Source organism: Epinephelus lanceolatus, chromosome 23, assembly GCF_041903045.1.
Source record: "Epinephelus lanceolatus isolate andai-2023 chromosome 23, ASM4190304v1, whole genome shotgun sequence".
In the NCBI taxonomy this organism is placed as follows: domain Eukaryota; kingdom Metazoa; phylum Chordata; class Actinopteri; order Perciformes; family Serranidae; genus Epinephelus; species Epinephelus lanceolatus.
The window spans coordinates 21,178,035-21,198,954 of record NC_135756.1 but is presented as its reverse complement, the minus strand read 5'-3'; the positions used below and the strand labels follow the sequence as shown (position 1 = coordinate 21,198,954).

The 20,920-nt window shown below is 42.4% G+C and overlaps 1 protein-coding gene across 1 annotated transcript in view; it reads right to left on the bottom strand.

Annotated features, from left to right (window-relative positions):
- Positions 1–290: 290 nt before the first annotated feature.
- LOC117249027 (uncharacterized) overlaps positions 291–20,920 on the bottom strand; it is a 49,222-nt gene continuing 28,592 nt past the window's right edge. The window contains exons 2-4 of the mRNA XM_078165069.1: positions 13,288–14,513; positions 2,500–4,236; positions 291–2,231 (exon numbers count right to left, since the gene is read on the bottom strand). Of these exons, the coding sequence (XP_078021195.1) occupies positions 1,036–2,231; positions 2,500–4,021 (2,718 nt within the window). The 5' untranslated portion in view covers positions 4,022–4,236; positions 13,288–14,513 and the 3' untranslated portion in view covers positions 291–1,035. The remainder of the gene's footprint in view (positions 2,232–2,499; positions 4,237–13,287; positions 14,514–20,920) is intronic.

Genomic DNA, 20,920 nt, shown 5'->3' with positions numbered 1-20,920 from the left:
CTACGACACTGGCAATTCTGACCCACAATCCTCTGCGCAGCGGACGATACATTACATTGACTGAGCTGCAGACAGCTGACAGTAGTCTCAATGGCAGATAACAGCGCATACAAGTAACTAATGACCAGTCAAATGGTAACAATCGGAATATTAATTGTTAAAGTAAACAAAAAAACTGTTTAAATATCACGAACAACAAAAGGACATAACTATAAAAATAGCAATGACAAAAAACTGCAGATGTAATTTCACTGTTGCAAATATATGTTAGAATCTACAATCTGTGCTGTTATAACTTTAAAGTTAAACTAAAGTTGATCTCAGTCTTCAGTGAACTTGGTAAGGGCGTTTGTTTATCTCCAAGGTAACAGATATAAAAGCAAGAGGGTCAAAGTTCAGGGCGTAACATTGTGAGACAGTAGTATGCAACAGTACATACTTTTTAAGGGCAGCTGCAGTACCTACTGCAAGTAAAAAGAAAAAGTGCATAACCCACCAGCGCTACCATTTATTGGTCCGGTGCTTTTTGAGCAAAAGTGAATGCCACAGCCCTTTTCCTCTGTTTTCTCTGGTCATATAGCACCAGTTCCAGAATTATTTGCATCTTTCTTCTGCACAGACAGGACAGTTTTATGAACAGACATCTTTCGAGCAGTGAAATACCTCTTAACTTGTAGTAGGACAAAAAAAAGAACCTTCAAAGTTGAAAGAGAGCTTAATTTTTCCATATGAATTATACATCCATTGCACCTGTGTTAAATTAGAATTATTGCTGTGCTCTTTCAAAACAATAAGATCTAATTGATCTAAGTCAAAAAAGCTGACAAGTTCTTGTAATTGGGAAACATTGCAGAATGACTGACTAACAGGTGTACACGTAAACAGTTGCAGCAGTTTTTAATCATTTACACATAAAACTGCCCTGATGGTCCCTGAGAACATTTTAGGAACTGAGCTTAATGCAAAGCAGAATGTCAAAGGGGAACGGTGTACATGCTTGTTCAAAATGTTTACATAGACTCTTTTGTTTCGATGTTAGATATTCGAAAATTCATATCGTGGAGGGCGAGGCTGTAACGCCTTGTCAGCTGTTTTACCTTCTTGCTCACGTGTTGAAGGGAATCGAACCTCATCGCCTTGTGAAAGGCTGATCCACAGTCTGAGCGGTGGTGGAGGCAGTTCAGGTTGGAATATCGGAGGACGCCTCGGTCTTATGGCTCTCAGATCCCTGCTTTGAACTGAGAGCACTCTGCTTGCAGGCCAAATGGTGACCGTTCTTGACCTCCCGCGACCTTTGCAGAAATAAAGGACTGTGGCAACGAGGACGACGATAAGAATGAGAATACAGACAATGAGGAGGGCTGTAAACATGCCGGCCATCCATTGATAGCGGGTTGTTTGATGTGAGGTGGTGGTGATAGTTGGAGATGTAGAGACGCAGGTACTGGAGTTGGGACTGAGGGAAGTGTTGGTGCCTGAACTTGAAGTCAGGGTAGTGTGGATAGCAGGGGTAGATCCTTCAAATATGGGGGTAGAAGTAGTGGTGAAGCAGTCTCGTCTAAAGCTCACAGGCCCAACTTTAGTGACAGGGAACTCTGGGAGCATCACCTCTCTGAACGCAGGGTTGACTGACCCATCTGTAGATCTCATAGCCAGCCACATGTTCCGTATTTGATCAACATGGCACCATGTAACTCTACTCTGACCCATGCCACATAGGCTGTAGTTGTACCAGGACACCACAGTGGAGCCAGGCCTCATGGAAACAACAGAGAGGTGGTGGCTACTCGAGCTGTTGAAGAAGCGGGACAGTTTTCTCAGCAGTAGTTCCACCCTGCGGCGCTGACGGAGAACCGAGTGAAGGCTGCGTTGAGCTGTCAGGGTGAAAATGTGACAGGGGTCGATGGCACTACGACGGAGATCAAGGGTCAGAGGAAGCCAGGTGCTCAGGCCCTGTCTGTCCTGGGCGCCCAGGAGGAGGTGCTGAGGAGCAAACTGCAGGTCCACCTCCAGAGGAACACCATGGAGCTCCAGACCATCCAGTGCCAACCAGGTGCCAACACTGATAGGAGGCCCATCAATCAACCTCATCTCCAGGGAGAGAGCGTCTGCAGCACCATCCTCCGGGTCATGGAAGGTTTTAGGTGGGATTGAGTAGTGGAAGGGGAAACCAACAGTGGCCATCAACACTGGAACAGACTGCAACACTGTAGGTGGGTGATTCATGACGCCTGAAATATAAAATATAACAATTTTTATGGTTACATAGTGTGGTAAGAAAATGGCTGTAGTTTTCAGAAAATCAAAAATTTCAAAGTTATATCGTTAGATATTTGCCCAAAGTACTGTATGTCTGTACCAGATTTAAAAACTTTAAACCACTCAGAGCAAATGTTGTGGTGCTTTTCCTTATCATGCTTAATATAATCTCTGGGCACATGTGGGTATTTATGCCTGCACGTATTCACAGTAAGTTATGGCACCCTTGATGGTACTTACTTGAGATGGAAGGTGAGGAAGGTGTTGTCAGGACTGAGCTCTCTCTTCTATATGAGGAAAGACCTACAGCCTTTGATGATGTTAACAATGCGGTTGACGTCCCATAAAATCGCCTCAAAGACGTGCTCACAATCTGCTGAGTGGGACGTCCTTTTGTAGCAGATGATCGGCAGATGAATAAGGAGTTCTCTAAACTGACATAGTTGTTACTGAGGCCAGTTGTGTCCAGTGCTGGTGATGTGATTACTGAGAAGCCAGTGCCCTCTAGAGCAGGAAGAGCCTCTGAGATGTCCAGTTGTGGAGTAGCTGTTAGTTGGTTTGTTTCTATAGTGGCAGACAAATGCAACAGTGAAGACATAAGTGCATTTGACTCAGTTTGTTTCATTAAAATATCCTCTGAGGGAAGCGGATGCATTGACAGGTATTCCCTGGACGTCTTGGTCGAAAAGAATCGTCTGCTTGAGTCAAACATTAAAACCTGTGATGGGAAATCAGTCCAGAGCTTCTCATCTTGTGAATTACTGTCCACAACGTACTCCACTGTGTTCTCAACATAGGTACTTTTGATATGGGTGATACAACCACTCACATACACATGATCCTGCATCACAGATTGACCACATACTGGGAATGAAGGATCAAGATTTTGCATTTGATGAATGAAGGATGTAGTGTACAGCTCCTGAACAGTAGAGGGAGCAGTTGGATCAAACTCAGACACTTGTCGAGTGCTCTCAGATACTGAAATTGGAAGTGGATAGGTCACACCTGGGCCTGCTGCTGTATTTAAATACATGCTTGTAGTCATCCCAATGACTAAGGATATGTGGTGAAATGTATCAATTTGGTGAGACTCCCCAAGCAGCAGTGTATGGAGTGTTTGTCGCACTGATTGCACACTCTCACGAGCTGACTCGACAGATGGTTCTTTAAAAGGTTGGTCTTTGAACATAGATAATGGGACAGAAAGGGTTTTAATTAAAAGAGGGCTCATTTGAGGAGCCTGGGATGTATATATTGGCTGCAGGGACATCGAGGAAATGTCTGAGCATAATGTCTGCATTAGTGGATTTAGATCAACATATAAGTCTACGCCTAATTGTGACTGTAAGTCTGTAACAACTGGGCTTTCAATGTTACTTTGCAAATAGGAGATGCGAATATCAGGTGGCAAAGATTTGGAAAATGCCAGCAGCTGTGGTGTCGGAGATGATGAGGCAAGTTTGAGAGAATCTCCTGGATATGTTGGATTTATAATAATGGGTGTGTCCAGTTGCCCACTAGAAAAGCCAAGCTCCGAAGGTAAAGCTGGTGTCATTGTTGTCACTGAGGACTCAAACAAGGACATTGACAGAGAAGACTCCAGTTCAGTTTTTCCAGACAGTGTTGGCTGACCCGATGATGTGGTTGATGACACATCCTGAGTTGTTACATTTAACTGAGACATTACATCCTGATTCAGACCTGAGGACAGATGTTTGCTTGTATCGGAGTGCTGAGTTCTTGATAAACGCTCAGTCATTAAATATGAGGTCGGTGACACATCTGGAAACAGCCGTGTAGATGGTATTTCGTTTGATGGTGGTTGTGAGTGTACTGTGTTTAATCTGGAGTTCAGTAGCGAGGCATCAGTATAATTCTCCGTTGGAGGTGGATGAGAAACAGATGGGAGGTTATAAAGTAATGGTTTGGCAGCATGAAGGTCTTTGGTAGGTCCTTGATTAGAGACAATGTGACCTATAAGAGAGACAATACAACAATTCAGTACAATGGAAAATGTGAGTTCCATGAATGCAATAAATGTCAGAAATCATCAGTTTTGTCCATTCATTCATCCAGTCATCTTTTTACTAGGCCCTTTTACACTGCCTTTTCAAGGCAGGTTGGCAGTCAAGGTACAAGCACAGAATTGGGGGAGTTGTCTCGCCTTTACACTGGAATCGGAGGTAGTAACAGCACCGAAATGATGTCTGCATTAATGGGACAGCCAGCAGGACAGCATGGCTGTTATATTTTGACGATGTGTTATGCTTGCAACCCACCGCAGGAGATTTTAAAGTAGATACGTAAAAGGAACTTCCGTCAACGTATGGAGTAGCTGCATGTGCGGTAGCCTCCACTCAAGATAATTTCAGTTAATACATTCAATCACCCTAAGGCTGTAGCGCATTGTTATCTGTGTGGCTGATGTTCAGGGGTTCACGTCTGGGTTTTGATGAGGCCAAAGACATGGTCCGGTAAAGGCAATTACACTGAGAAAGAACTGAGCAAACATTCAAATGGAGCTGCACCTGACGAGCACATGGCTGAACCTGCTACACAACCAACAAGCCAGTGAATTTGGATGCAGCTATTTTTGCATCCCCCGCTATCTGGGATATTAGGTGCTATATCCTCCTGAGACCCAAACTTTTGTTTGGTATGTATTTTTAATTTCTCCTAGCTATTTGGGATCGGTAGGACCTGATAAGTATAAAAAAACTAAATATTGTCAATGATAATTAAGTCCCAACGTCATCAAACGAGTACTTCCTAATTAACAGCGTCTTATCGTATTACTGTGGCTAAAATTTGTTAAATTTGTTGCCATATCAAACCACAAATAAAAATCATAGATAAACAAGTTTCAGTTTTTGTCAGGATCGGCTGCAGACTGACTTGGCAGAGATGGCTGCCATCTTGTTTGTATATGGATTAGTGTGCTCTTACTACCACTAGATGGCACATAAAAGTGTCCACGAACGAGGACAACAGGTCTAAGTCAAGTAGAATGAAGTGTAAAGTGCAGTAAACTCAAAATGTGATGTAATCATATGAGGACACAGGGTCTCAGATGGAAAGAAAATCAAGGTGTGGAGGTGAGGAAGTTAATCGAAGAGACCAGGCTCCATTACTACCTGATTGGACTCCCTTTCTCTTGTGCAAAGGGAACAGTCATTGGTGACGGAGCAGGATGATACCTGCCTGGATGCACTAGAGAGGGCCTGTAAAGAGTTGTGGCATCAAATAACTCTGCATCGGAAGGTGAATGACCTGGACAGTTGCTCCTGACAGCCCAATTTGAAGTTTGCAGGAATTCCTGAGGGAGTGGAGAAGGGTTACCCTCTGGCTTTTGTGACTGAGCTGATAACAAAGCTCTTTGGCCAAGCTGCTATCCCTGAGCTGGTGAAAGTGGACAGAGGCCATTGTATGCTGAGATCCAGACCGACGGCAGAAGGAGAATGATGGCATAATATCATTACTAAAAATACACTGTGACCAGGACAGGGAGCTGATTTTGGATCTGAGCCGGGAGAGTGCACCACTGTATTACAACAGTGCTAAGGTGTCTACCTTCCCAGATTATGTATCAGAGGCGACATTTCAACGAACCTTCAGCGGTGTCATTAAGACACTTTGCAAGGCTGCGGTGAAAACCAGTCTTCGTTTTCTGCCAAGCTGCGTGTTGAGCATAATGGAAAGATTACTGTGTCCATGCCAAGCTCTTTGCAGACTCCTCATCTTCCTGTTGACTCTTCCAACACATGTGGTTGGTAAAAGCTACTGAAGTGTTCGCTGCTAGATTAACTCTTTGGTTGGTAATTGATATACAGCTTTGATTATCATGTGCTGTTATTTCTAATAAGAGCACCACAGGCTAAAATACTGAGCGGGCTACCACAGTGGTTTTGAATGCGTGGGGTAATGTGGTGGAGCCACGTTATTGCCTTGCTCCTTAAGAAGATGGAGGCACAGCCAACCTGCTTGGCTCAATGGTGGGATGGAGGGTTTTGGGAAAACGTTATTAGACTTGGGAATGTTTCTAAGTTTAATTATCTTTGCCAGGCCTATTGTTTATGTTTTATATGATTATATTTTATGTGTCTGCAATGGTAGGAATGGTTATGAATACTTTTGATGTAGGGACATTAACTTTGGTGACTTGGAATGTACCCAGCATACATTCCACACATATTAAAATCCTTTGATCAAAACAGCTCGCTATTTTGCTTAGAAAATCTGTACCATTTGAGTTATTGCATCTCATTACCGCCCCTTCTGGTAGATATCTGATAGTTTTGGGAAATATTAACAATGTTCCTATCACCTGTATCAATGTTTATGGTCCTAATATTGATGACCCTGATATTTTTCAGAAGGTTTTTAATCTATTATCAGATCTGAATTCCACCCACTTGATTATAATTGCTATGCATTTGTTAACTCAGTAGGCATAATTTTATTTGGTAGATAAATGGAGAATACAGCATCCAGTGAAGTCGATCTCAAATGTATTACAAAGAAAATACCAGGGGATCTTAATTTCCAATCATAGCCCTCTAAGCATGACTTTTAAGTGGTCCTTACCTAAGGCTTTTCACTCCTGGTACTCTAACCCTTTATTATTACAAGACAGTCATTTTCATGGTTATATGCAACCTAGTCTCACTCCAAAGTCGTTGAAATCCGGCGCATGGGCAGTGACTTGCAGCATCAGACACTGACGAAAAAGCCGTCTGAAAACCGACCAAAGGAACACCCTCTTTATACTTTGATGCAACTACATCCTGGCCCTAAACATCTTGTCTCAAAATTTGAGACACTGTTTTCTAATATGACTATCGTTTCATCAATCAAACCGTATCAAATCTGCCGCAGAGGCAGTTGACTGAGGAGGTGTGTCGGGAGGGGACTGAGAGGATCAATCCAGCATCAACTATTACCAGACTGTAGTTGTTTCAGTTCAAGGTCATGCTTACATTACATTATTCCAGAGAAAAGATTAACAAAATGTATTTTAGTGGCACAGTGCTGTAGTGGTTAGCACTGTCGCCTCACAGCAAGAGGGTTCCTGGTTCAAACCCAGAGTGGGGAGTCAGAACCTGGAGCGGGGCAGCTCTCCTGTGTGGAGTTTGCATGTTCTCCCTGTATCAGCGTGGGTTTTATCCGGGTGCTCTGGCCTTCTCCCACAATCCAAAGACATGCAGGTTAATTGGTGACTCTAAATTGACCGTAGATGTGAATGTGAGTGTGAGTGGTTGTCTGTCTCTATGTGTCAGCCCTGTGATAGTCTGGCGACCTGGCCAGGGTGTACCCTGCCTCTCGCCCGATGTCAGCTGGGATAGGCTCCAGCCCCCCTACGACCCCCAACGGGATAAGCGGTTACGAAGATGATATCGATGACAGATGTAACTTCACAAAAGGTATTCTAAGTCATACCTTTTGGTTTTGTTCTAAGATTATTTCTATTTTGCTGGGTATTTTCTCATGGCATTGTAATATTTATGATATTCAGATTGACCCATTAATTGCCCTGCCTGGTTATTCTGAAGCTTCTCTTGCCCACATACTGTACAGAGGACCCTGATGGCTGGTGTGTTAGCCGCAAAGACTATAATTCTTAAGGAATGGAAGGCTACCAGCGCATCTTGTTTTTTTTGAAACAGTACACTGGGTTTGCAGAATAAAATTGAGAGTACCTGGTGCCCAATAATTAGTCACCTTAATTTACCATCTAATAGCTGAAGTCAATACTGTGACTCAGCACGTTTTGTTATTCTTAGCCTTTTTTCCTTTTTGTTTATGTAACAGGTTTAATACTGTTATATTTATATTTATCTTTGTCCACTCTGGCTGTTTAATTTTTTTTTTATTTTGTTGTTTTTCTTTTGCTTTTTTTGTATGTGGGTCGGGTTTGTTTGTAAGTCTGTTTGTATATGTCACTTTTTTGAGATGAAAGTTAAATGTAATAGGAAAAAAGTAGTGGTCAGCAGTTAGCAGCTAACTTGAAGAAGAAGAAGAAGAAGAATGGCCGCAATTTGAGAAAACAATAAGGTCCGGTAGCTCTTTACCCTCCAAGCAGAGGATGAGATCAGCCTCCATACAACAAGGACGGTAAATCTGTGTCATTGCCATGTTAATGCCATTGTTAATGTTTATAAAGTGCAGCCAACACACGTTATATTTTAAACTAGTGGCCGACACTGGTGTGTTAACATGTTACACCTGCCACGCCTGTTTTGCTTCCGCAATGCTAGCATGGCGTCTAAAATCACATACTGGAGCAGCATGATGCCACTGTTATTTGGCTCTGTATAAGAATGCAAAGGTGGCATAAAGAAGGGACTTCATAGCGACTCTATAGTGTGATCTCTTTGTAAAAAGGGCTGCTGATATGAAATCACAAGTTAGTTGGTTCTCCCACCAACAAAAAAATTCCCGTTCTTAAAGCTGCTATATATATATATACACATATATATATATATATATATATATATATATATATATATATACAGTGGTGGAAAAAAGTTTTCGGACACCCTTAAAATTTTACACAATCTCAAATATTATCATGAAATATTTGTGGAAAAATCTTTTTTGTGTTTCAAAAGATGTGGCTGCATTAGACAGATACAAACAAATACAAATTATATTGTTTTTGTTTATTGTTTACAAGAAAAACTAACAAAACTAAATTCTTGACAGTTTCAGTATGTCAGTTCTCAACATTGTTGGTATCAAAGTCAACAAATAACAGAGAATGTGTTCAAAACTGAACAAAAAATAAATAAACCATCACATCATCAAATTAATATTTAGTAGTCCTGCCATTGGCACATAGTAGAGCTCTAATCCGGGCTGGCATGTTCCCCACGAGCCTTTCACACTGTTGAGGGGTAATCTTGTCCCATTCTTCTTGAATTACTGCTTTTAATTCTTCTAAATTCTTTGGTTTATGCTTTGAAACAGACCTTTTGATAATCCACCACAGATTTTCAATGGGGCTCATGTCCGGGGATTGAGCTGGCCACTCTAAGACCTGGATACTGTGCTCCTGCAGCCAAGTTCTACTGGCCTTGGATGTGTAGCAAGGGGCATTATCTTGTTGAAACATCCAGTTTTTACCTCGACGGAACAGTGCACGCGCAGAAGGGAGCATGTGGGTTTCGAGAATGGTACAATACTTGGTAGAGTTCAATGTGCCATCACAGACAGTGAGATGACCAACACCAGCAGCACTCATGCATCCCCAAACCATGATACTGCCTCCACCATGCTTGACAGTAGGTACTGTACATGCTGGAGATAATGCTTCGCCTGGCCTTCTGCGTACCCTCACATTAGTAGGAGGAAGATAAAGCTGGAAACTGGACTCATCTGACCACAAAATCTTCTTCCAATTCCTGGCTGTCCAGTTCTTGTGTGCCTGGGCCCAACGACGCCGGGCTAACCTCTGTCTCTCATTGATCAGGGGCTTCTTGATAGCCTTGTAGGACCTTAAGCCATGATCTAAAAGTCGGCCACGTACAGTGCGGGTGGAACACTGGACACCAGTTTGGTTTGACCACTGCTGCTGAAGCTCCTGTGATGTCAATCGGCGGTTTTGCCTGCACATGCGGATCAGGATGCGGTCATTTCTTGCTGAAGAAACCCTTGGACACCCAGATCTTGGTTTGTCTTCCAAGCTGTTGGTTCGTCTGTATTTCTGCAGAGTGTATCCAACTGCTGAAGGACTGCATCTGCACTTCCTGGCTATCTGGCGGCAGCTGTACCCTTCCTGGCTGAGAATCTTTATCTTCAGGTGTGTTTCCTGCGTTAGGTTCCTTGTTTTAGCCATTTTTGTGTCTGAAGAACTTTCAAATGTGCTGGCTTTATGTAGACACGAAGCTTGGCAACAAAAAATGTGTCTTTTAATAAAAAGAACAACCTTCATCACTGGTACCAAAATGACCCAATACTCAAAATTTCTTATGTATTTTTATGGAACCAATCAATTTTAAGTTTTTAATGGCTTTTTTAGGATTTATTTAGTATTTTGGCTGTGACTGTACTAAAAGAAATTGCACTTGAAGACCTAAGAGATTCTCAATGCAATATTTCACAAATGCATGGGATGTCCAAAAACTTTTTTCCACCACTGTATATAAAAATCACACCAAAGCAATCTAGATAGCACTACAGATAAGAGGAAATTGTGTATTTTTGATTTTGGGGTGAACTGTCCCTTTAACAATGGATCAAATGACTTTGTGTATTTGAAAGGGGTTGATCACGATGATGAAACCACAGATATGTATCTCCCAGTTCCCCCCAGCTCTGCAGTGTTTCAGCACTTTGGTTTTACAGCCCGCAACTTTACTGTTTTGGTTTTAGTCTCATCGCTCTCATCTAAATCATTACCAGCTGTCGCCACCAGCAAAAAAGCTCTAAACACCCCACTGTAAGCCACTGTAATGAAGACAAAATGGGTTACCGTAACCGTTAACAAGTGAAATCAGACACAAGCAAATTGTGTATGGCTCCATTAAAAAAACATGTTGCTGTTTGATTACACTTCTGTATTTCTTTTCAAGAAGTGGGAAACATTATTGCTGTCAGAAATTTCCAGTATCTCTAATTACAACTCTGAGACTGACATAAAAGTTTTACCCAACTGGATTGCATGTCTGCACAGCGTGATATGAACACAGTAATAGAAAAAGTCTGCTAACAGCACAGGAGAATGAATATTGGACTGTGATTTACCACGTGGCCAGAAACATACCACAAAACTGAATGCTAATGTCGCTTTGTATCTGCTGGATGTGTAAATAAGCAGCTGTCTGTTTTTTCCATCCCTTAGGCTGTATGGAGTTGGATTTAATTCAGGGCAACTAAAATATGCAAAGGTCTGTGTCAAAAATGAAATAAAAAAGTCATAGTTTTATATGTGGAAAAAGTCATGCAAAAAAAACAACAACAACAACATAGTTTTGTATGTTTAAAAAAACCTCACATAGTCATACTATAAACATATACTTTTAAAAAAAGTCATCATCAGTCATTATCAGTCATAGTTTACATCTATGTTTCTAGATCACTTACTGTACTATAATTGACTATTAGTGTTCTACTACTATTGCATAACCCCTCTCTGAAACCTTTCTCTGGGCATTTTCATTTTCCTTTTCATCATAATGTATATTATTGACCTTCTTTACTTATATATAAGCTATTACCTACTTTTTTCCTGCCTACCTTACCTACCACCCAGCCCTTAGCTACTGTACCTCTGAACAGCCCAGTCTCAGGAGGAATACCAGGATAGGATTGGATGTGAACTACTGAGCTATCCTGCCACTACACATACAACCATTTCTCCGGGCGCATTTAACCTTTTCATTTGGGCGCTGGACTTTAAAATTCACCTGCCCTGGATAAGGATCGAATCTCTGACCTCAGAATTCCCAAGCGGCTCTTTAACAGCCTGAGCTATTCCACCTCACACTTCTGCTGTGTATCACAGAGCCGTTCACTCTCTCCTCTGGACAGAGACATTACAGACATTATTAGACATTTTAACTTTCTCCTTCAGTCAAAAAAGTCCTGTGCACACACAAGAAAACAGTCTTAGACAGGTGCGTAGGTGGGGCAAACAATGGATCAAAAAGGAGAACACCCGCACACTGTCTGCACTTGCAAAAAGAGTTAAAGTTAAATGTATTATTATAAATTTAACTTTCTCCGTCAGACATCAGCTTGCAAAACAGACTGGCTGTTCACCTGAGAATTGAACCCTGATCCTCTGACCTTCAAACCGGTCCTCTACCTCCCTGAGCTAATTAATTGGAGACACTCAAATGTGCCTCCTTGAAGATTTTCTCTTGCTCCTTTAACAAAGCATTAAAGAAATAAACAAAGGAAGTCCATGTATAACTAATTTAAAAGGATTCATAGTGTATGTGGGAAAAAAATGAAATAACTCAGTAAACTGTGTTGAAAACACCTCAATGTTATAATTTTACAAGACAAAAATGGGTTACAAATCAGTGTTTCCTCTACACTGTTCAGCACGTCACAGCATCTGCAATGTGTGCTCACCTTATTTTTGATCCAGGAGGTTTTTACCTGGAGCCAGATTATCAACAGAGGTCTTTTCCTCTCCATAAAAAACAGACCCGGTGATTTAAACCCATAAAATACTGAATAAAGCAGTTTCACGTTACATATAAATGATTTTCCGACGCTGTTTGGCTCATCGCAAACAAGCTGCGAGCCCACCACCTGCTAATGCGTGCTCACCTTTTTTTAGTTGATAACTTAAGACCCAGATGTTCAAAAGGTTTTTACCAGGAGCCAAATTATCTGCGAGGGTCTCTTCCTCTCCTACACAAACAGACCTGGTGATTTAAACCGGTAAAAACACTGAATAAATAAAGCAGAGGGCTTGTTAACTACAGTGGCCGACACGAAAAAGTGAATGTAAAGCCAGTGTTTGGTTTGATTACTCTTTTCTGGGCTCTTGTAAAAACATAGCGGTAAACATGGCGATCTCTGTGGATGAGGACCCACTCCCTATGGAGGTATAAACAGCTTGTTCTAAGGTAAAGAAAACACGATTCTTATTTTCAGGTAATTATCTTGTATATTAATAGAACTTTTTATATTTTATGTATTAAATCCTACATACCTGGACTTCTGAAAAAAGTGGTGTTTGCAGTTTGTTTCTGTTGTGTCCACGTGTACAAAATTTCAGTTGATGTAAGTTTAAATACATTTTTATTTTGTGTTTTTATCCACTCGATTCATAATTCATGATGTATTTCCTCTGAACCTCAACATAACGTAGCCATTTGTTTCCCATGTCTTTCATGCCTCTCATATTTCCAGCACTACATTAGCCCATATGTTCTTCTGTTCACTGAGCTCCATTCAGCTGTGGGCCTCTTTCTCAAAACAGGGTCAAGTCATTACAGCGTATGACTTGAATGACTAAGCACCCACAACAATCCCATTTAGTCATACAGAAGTCAACAGCAGCAGACTTACCCAGTGAGCTCACCGTGGGCTGGCTTTCTGAGTCAGTTAGGCTGCCTCCATAGGATCCAGTCCAGAGGGGGGTTTCCTTCTGGTGGGGTCAGAGGGTCAGACGGGTGGCGAGCGATTTTCTGTCGGCGGCCTCATGTGTCAGCGTGGAAGTGACACTGTAAGAGGCCGGGGTCAGCGGCACTAAGGGGTAAATACTGGACAGTGTGGTTGATGTTAACAATGTTGAAAGTGCGGCGTCAGCTGTAGGAAACATCCTGACTGTTGATGTACGCTCAGGAAAAAAGGGTGAAAGAAATAAGCCTGTGGTTCGGAAATATTCAGATGTGTCTGATGTGATTTCCGATACTCTGTCGCTGCAGAGAGTTGCTTCTACGGGAGGGTTTGTTCTTGAGGCAGTTTGATTTATAGAGTTACGTTTCTGAGAACTGTGAACCGAAGGCCAGTTCGGTAAACTTTTAAAAATAATTTTCCCAGTGAATACTTGACTCTCCAGGAGAGCATAAACATGCGCGCTGTCTGAGTACAAAGTTGTCTGTGGGATAAAGAAAAGGGAATTTGAGGACACTTGTATTTTTTGCATGTAATCTGTATTCCCAGTTGAGTCCTTCATATGTGTTGGCTCCATTCTTGTCCCCATGTGCATCAAACTGGTCCACAAACTTGGTTCCAGCTTGGCCAAAGAAAGTGAATATATGTGTGAATGCTCAGGTTTCACAGTCTGATGGACCTGAGTTGGCGGAGGAACAATAATATTTGGAGTGGGTGTAAATTTTAGCCTTTGCAAGTCTCTCTTAACTTCATGCCGAACACTTCCAGGTGTACATAGCGCCCTCCATCCCAAAACAGGAGCTTCTAGCAACCTGGCCAACCCTCCTGCCTTCACACTGCATTCCAGTACTGCGGCTAAATCAGATTGTCCTTCCTCTCCTTGACAGCTGGCAGGCCACAAAACCTCAGCAACATCTCCTAAGGCATCTTGTATCTCATTATCACAAGTAAGTATCTCAGCAAGCCCACCTTGCTTACAAACTCTGAGCTTCTCTTGTTGTTGAGTGGACGATTTTTTTCTTGAAAACAGGTAGACAAAGCCAAATGGCAGGCGCAGGTACACGGCCATGGTGCTGACCAAACGGATACGCTGGCTGGCATCAAGAGCTGCAGGGTTTAACTGAAGTAGAAGGTTAGCCCAGATGGTCGTCTCTCCCTCAGAGCAGGACAAAGTATCCCTATCAGACAGAGAGTCACAGCAAAATCTGTCTTTCATTCATTTTAAAGGACAAGTTGTGATCGTGTGTATTTTTCTTATTGTCAGTTTGAGAAAGTTGTCAACATGTTAACATTATGGGATAAATACTTCAGAATCAGAGTATGATTTAACACCGAGTAGGTTTTCACATGCAAGGAATTAGCTTTGGTCTTTGGTGCATACATTAAATATATGATCAGTATATAAAGAGGAAATAAAAATAAAGGCAAAGAACTGCAAAACTCAACTTAAATATTGAATAGAAAAATTTGAATAAATATATGACCAGTCCTGGTCCTTGTTGATGCGGCCCACTGCAGTTGGGATCTAACTGTTTTATGGCGTCAGGTTTCAGTCCTGATGGACCCCAGCTTCCTGCCATACGCTCCCTCTTTTGTGATGTCATGTCAGCAGAGTTAGGGGTAACAACACTGCTGTTGATACTGTTAGCACTGTCAGCTGCTAGCTGCCAGCTCAGTCCACTTCATGTTAAGAACCATGAGCAGTAGTGCTTAATTTGAGCCGGAACGTACTGGAACGTACAGTATACCAGGATCTTTTCAGAAAAGGCCCTGGTGTGTTCCGGAACTAATTTGCATGGGTCCAGAACTTTTCACATCTAAAAACTTCATACAGTATTGGCTGATGTCACTAGTGTTGCAGAGTGGAGTACCATAGTACTACAATGCCTCACATACCACTAGTGATGTGTCGGTCGCGAACAAAACGGCTCATAGAGCCGGCTCTTTGAAGTGAACGACGGGAGCCGGCTCCTGATTGGGAGCCGCTTTGTTTTTTTTCTGTTCAAGCCGCATGTGTTTGGTCAATATGTGTGGTGTCGTCTGTGTGTCCGCGGTGAGCAGAAGGGGGAGGGGCGGGGGTTACAGGCACACACAGCACAGGGAGCACATGAACAGGAGGGAGGGAGACAGAGAGAGAAAGAGCAGGCGCTACAGAGAGAGACAATATGCTGGAAAGGTAAAAAAAAAAGTTGAGAAAATGAATACAGCAGTAAAATTTGGAATCATTTCAATTAAACTGACAATACAAGGGCAGAGTGTAGAGTCTGCAAGATTAAAATCTCATATGCAAACAACCTGCACAGGCACATGAGAACTGTTCATCCAGCAGTGCAATTGGAAACAAGCAAACCTGCTATTAATGAAGGTGTCAGTGTGTCTACTGCAACTGCTGCTGCAGTTTTAGTTATATTCTGTTGAGTGATTCTGTAAACTTCTCTATGTTGTTTCACTGTAAATAGTAGGGATGCACCGAAATGAAAATTTGTGGCCGAAGCCGAATAATATTAAACGCTTGGCCGAATACCAAGTACTGAATACCGAATATCGTTGTTTAGTTTTTCATTAGTTTTTGCAGATGAACCCCCTCCAGATTAGTGTTGTCACAGTACCAAAATTGGGACCCACTGTACGATACCAATGAAAATATCATGGTTCTGAGTAGTATCATGATATCACAGTGAAAATGAGGCAGATGTGCCTTTTGTCATTTATAAAAAGATAAATCACTTTTCTATAATACATCAATGATATTTCAATGGAATAAATTACTTATTGACTTATTCATACTTCAAAAACAGCATCAATCAAAATCGATCAAAATAAAATAAATAAATAAAATAAAAATCAACCAGCCACCCTCCGTGAACGGCTCGTTTCTCCTCTGACACGTCACATACCTGTGTTCGGCTGGCTCAGCTGTTCAGGTACTTCTGGGCAGTCATGATGCCAAGAAGAGGATATTACTGGAGCCGACTTCTCCGCGCCAGTAAGCCGATGGCTGCCGTATTTGACAGGAATACATTACTGTCTGTGTCTGTGACTCCTGTTCATCCCACAACTGGCAGGATTCGCCTTTCGTTTCTGCTGCTGGTTGAAATCTGTAGGCTGCTCGCACAGCGTGCTGAATGATTTAAGCCTATTTTGCTCGCTCAAAACTATTTTTAGTCGCAAATGCGAGTGTGGTGACGGATGGATCGCCACACTGCCGACATTTTAATCCGCCCGTCACAGCAAGCTGTTTGATTGTGTTATCAAAACCGCGCCGCCATTATTTGGCCTTGCTTTTAACTTATTGCACTGAATACCAAATGTGTGTTTTTTGCAATATTCGGCCGAATATATTCGGTCACCGAATATTCGGTGCATCCCTAGTAAATAGTTACAAGTTTAAGATAGTTAAGTGTAGTAAAAAGCTAAAAGTTTAAAATAGTTAAAAGTTTTTTTGTACTTTATAATTTATTTTTTGTAGCACTCTGTAGAGTATATAATGCCATATAAATAGTAAACATTTGATGCAATGTATTTTTTTTTACATCAGTAATTTATTTTACACATAATTTTATATTATTGTTGGTAATAAATTAATTTAAGCAACAAAAATCTGAGGAGCCACTTGGGAACCAAAAGAGCCGTCTCTTTTTAGTGAGTTGAGCCAAAAGAGCCGTCTCTTTTTAGTGAGTTGAGCCAAAAGAACCAGCTCTCTAAAAAGAGCCGGAATTCCCATCACTACATACCACTACTGTGGGATAGGTTCAAAGTCCAATTGCAAGGGGGTGAGTGTCCATGCGCCGTCCAGTAATGGTGCGCACTGGCCACCTGGCACTCAATATGCTGCTGTAGTGGTTTATTTTCCAGACGTGAGTATCTTTGAGTTATTATTTATTTCTTTTTACTTGTCGGCAGTGATTTGTTTTCCACAGAGCTCTACGTGCGAGCATTTTACTCGCATTCGGACTAAAAATAGTTTTGTGCAAGCAAAATAAATCATTCAGCACGCTGTGCAAGTACAGATTTCAACCAGCAGCAGAAACGAAAGGCGAATCCTGCCAGTTGTGGATTGAACAGGGGTCACAGACAGGAATACGGCGGTCAAATAACCTACGGCGGCTCCGCAGTGCAAGATAACGGCTTACCGGCGACAGAGAAGTCCGGCTCCAGGTCCAGTAGCCTAATTTCCTATTTCGTTGGCGTCATGACTGCCCAGTAGTACCTGGACAACCGAGCCGTGGCGGCACACAGGTATGTGGCATGTCAGAGGAGAAACGAGCCGTTCACATTTCTCTTTGTGGCAGGTAACGGTCCACAAACCTCACTGCACTTTAGGGACTGTTCTTTACTTATGAAGGGACTGTTCTTTACTTGTCAGGGGAGGAGGGTGGCTGGTTGATTTTTATTTTATTTATTTATTTTATTTTGATCGATTTTGATTGATGCTGTTTTTGAAGTATGAATAAGTCAATAAGTAATTTATTCCATTGAAATATCATTGATGTATTATAGAAAAGTGATTTATCTTTTTAGAAATGACAAAAGGCACATCTGCCTCATTTTTGCTGTGGTATCGTGATACTACTCAGAACCGTGATACTTTCACTGGTATCGTACCTTGGGTCCCAATTTTGGTACCGTGACAACACTAGTCACAACCATTCCATTCGGAGTTGCGCAGTGAGGCGGCTCGGGTGCCGCTTTAAAAAGTGTTCCCCCACTTTTGGGAGTGGGGGAACACTGCTTTCTCAGAGGCCCAACGTGTTCCCCTACTTCTAATTTTACAAATTAAGCACTGGTGAGCAGTCAGTGTGAATCAGACTGTGAACTGAATGTTGTTTAGGCCCTTTGACTGTTAGTAAACAGTATTATGTTTTTTGGTGGGCGGGGCTTAGCTGGAGGCAAAACAATTCTCCATAGACATTAGCTAGTGCTAGCTACCAAGTTCTCTTGGCTTGTTTCAGACAGTGGGGGAAGACAATGCTAGTGGTGCATTTAGAAATATTCATTCCGAGTGCTGGAGTGCTGTCTGAATGTACCGTTAGGTTATCCTCTCGGCGCTCTGTCTGGGGAGACAGAACAGCAGAGCACCGAGCAGAGTCAATGTGTGATTAACTTAACCGTTTGTTAATTCATATAGAAATATAATGCTCCATTTCTTCGACCCACAGCGCTCTCATTTTAGTGTAGAGACTGGCCAACCTGTATGCTCTCACTCAGTGGCTGGATGATGTCACAGGAAGCTTTGGGGTTGATTACTATGCTAATCTTACAAAGGAGGATGACACTTGAACGGTTTCCTCCAATATTCATCTTAATACCTCCCCAGTTTCTGATGAAGTGGACATGATAACCCTTAATACACATGACGTTATTTATCCCTACATAGGGCTTAGGTTTTTCACTGAGTGTTGATCCTTTCTCTAGAGCACAAACTTCTTGTGTTTATTTGAACTCAGAACTAGCCCAGCTAGTGACTGCTGTGAATAGGGCAGCTGACAACAAGGGAAACACCATATGACCGCTTGGAAAGACAGCTGACAGGAGGGAAAAGACCCCAAAGGTGCTGGCATGGGCTAGCAACCCATGGTAGCAGTGGTGAGGCCTAGCAGCCTTACTACAACCAAAATTAGCTACAGCCAACATAGAAAAAATACCCCAAGAGTCAGCGAGAGCAGGGGTGGAAGATGACTCACAGGTGGATTACACGGTAACAGACGTTGGAACGGACACGACTACGCATTGGATCTGTGACTCAGTGAAGGATAGGGGCACGGACCTATCCACCAGGGCTAGAATTAGTAGCACTCAGGGTAAGGCGAGCGCATCTGTAGAGGATAAAAGTAGCACAGTTGAGAACAAGATGCTTCAGGTTTGTCCTTGTGGCTGGCAGAAAGTAACATCAGTAAAAGGCCTCAAAACTCATCAGGGAAAGAAGAAGTGTGTGGCAAAGAAAGGGCAAAGTAGCCGCATTGATCAGTACTTCCTTAGAAGTCAGTCGAGTCAGTCGGATGAAGTCCAGCGGCAGGTAGAAAACCACAGTTCGCAGGATATCAGTAACGCTGCCACTGAGGAGGAGGAGGAGGGGGTAGTAAGAGAGGATGCAGGTGACAATGAGGCCAGTGTGCCAGTCAGAGAGAGAACCATGGAGCAAAAGGCTAGAGTTAGATGGCCTAGGGCAAATGACAGTAAAGAATGGGAGATAGTTAATAGAGATTTGTCAGTAATCTTAAGTAGGCTAGAGGAAATGCAATAGAAAGGTTAGAAAAGATGGGAGATATAATTTACTCATATGGTGTAGAGAGGTTTGGGTTGCATGAGAGAAAGAGGAGTGAGAGGGTACAGTCAGGTAAATCTAGGCGGCAAAGAGAAATAGAGGAGCTAGTCAAGGAAAGGAGACAGTTAAGAAAGGTGTGGAGAAAGGCTACAGAAGAAGAAAGGGAGGGGATTAAGGTGTTGCTAGAGGAGTTGAGAAGCAGGCTAGCAGTTCTTAGAAGGGTGGAGCATCTCAGGAAAAAGAGGAGGAAGAAGGAACATGTAAGGACAGGTTTTTTCAGGGACCCTTTTAAGTTTGTTAAAGGATTGTTCAGCCAGGAAAAGGGAGGGCAGCTCAAAGCAGAAAGGCTAGAGGTTGAAGAATATTTGAGAAATACATATTCAGATTTAGAGAAGAATAGGATAGTAGGTTTCCCACCCGATATCCCTCCATTGGAAGGGATAGAGCATGAGATGGATGTCAGACCACCTAGGTGGAAGGAAGTTCAGGAGGTGGTCAGGCGTGCAAAGGCTTCTTCGGCCCCAGGGCCTAATGGAGTCCCCTACTGGATTTATAAAAGTGCGCCTGATACCCTTAAATTTTTATGGAAACAGCTAAGAATAGTTTGGGAGAAGCAAATTATACCAAGAGCATGGCGCAGGGCAGGGGGTGTCCTCATTCCTAAGGAGAAGGAGTCTGTGGACCTTAGCCAGTTCTGGATGATTTCTCTCTTGAATGTAGAGGGGAAGATTTTCTTTAGTGTAGTTGCGCAGAGATTAGCTAGCTACTTAGAAAGGAATAGCTTAATAGATACCATGGTGCAGAAGGCAGGAATACCAGGTTTTTCAGGGTGTTTAGAGCATACTAGCATGATCTGGCACCAGATTCAGGCAGCGAAGATTAAGAAAAGGGGCCTGCATGTAGTATTTTTAGATCTTGCAAATGCGTTTGGTTCAGTACCGCATAGCCTCATTTGGAGTGCGTTCGACTACTTCAGAGTCCCACAGGTAGTTGTTAACTTAGTGAAAGCATATTTTCAGGATATTAGGCTGTGTCTAAGTACAGCAGGTTTCACAACAGGTTGGCAGAGGCTAGAAATAGGCATCATGGCAGGGTGTACAATTTCTCCATTTGCATTTACTATGGCAATGGAAGTAATCATCAGGGCTTCTAAGTGGGTGGTAGGTGGAGAGAGACGGCAGAATGGGTTGCATTTTCCACCAGTTAGGGCTTACATGGATGACATGACACTGGTGACCACAACAATGCCATGTACAAAGAGGCTATTAGAGAAGGTAAATAAGAACCTCAAGTGGGCCAGCATGAAGATCAAGCCTAGTA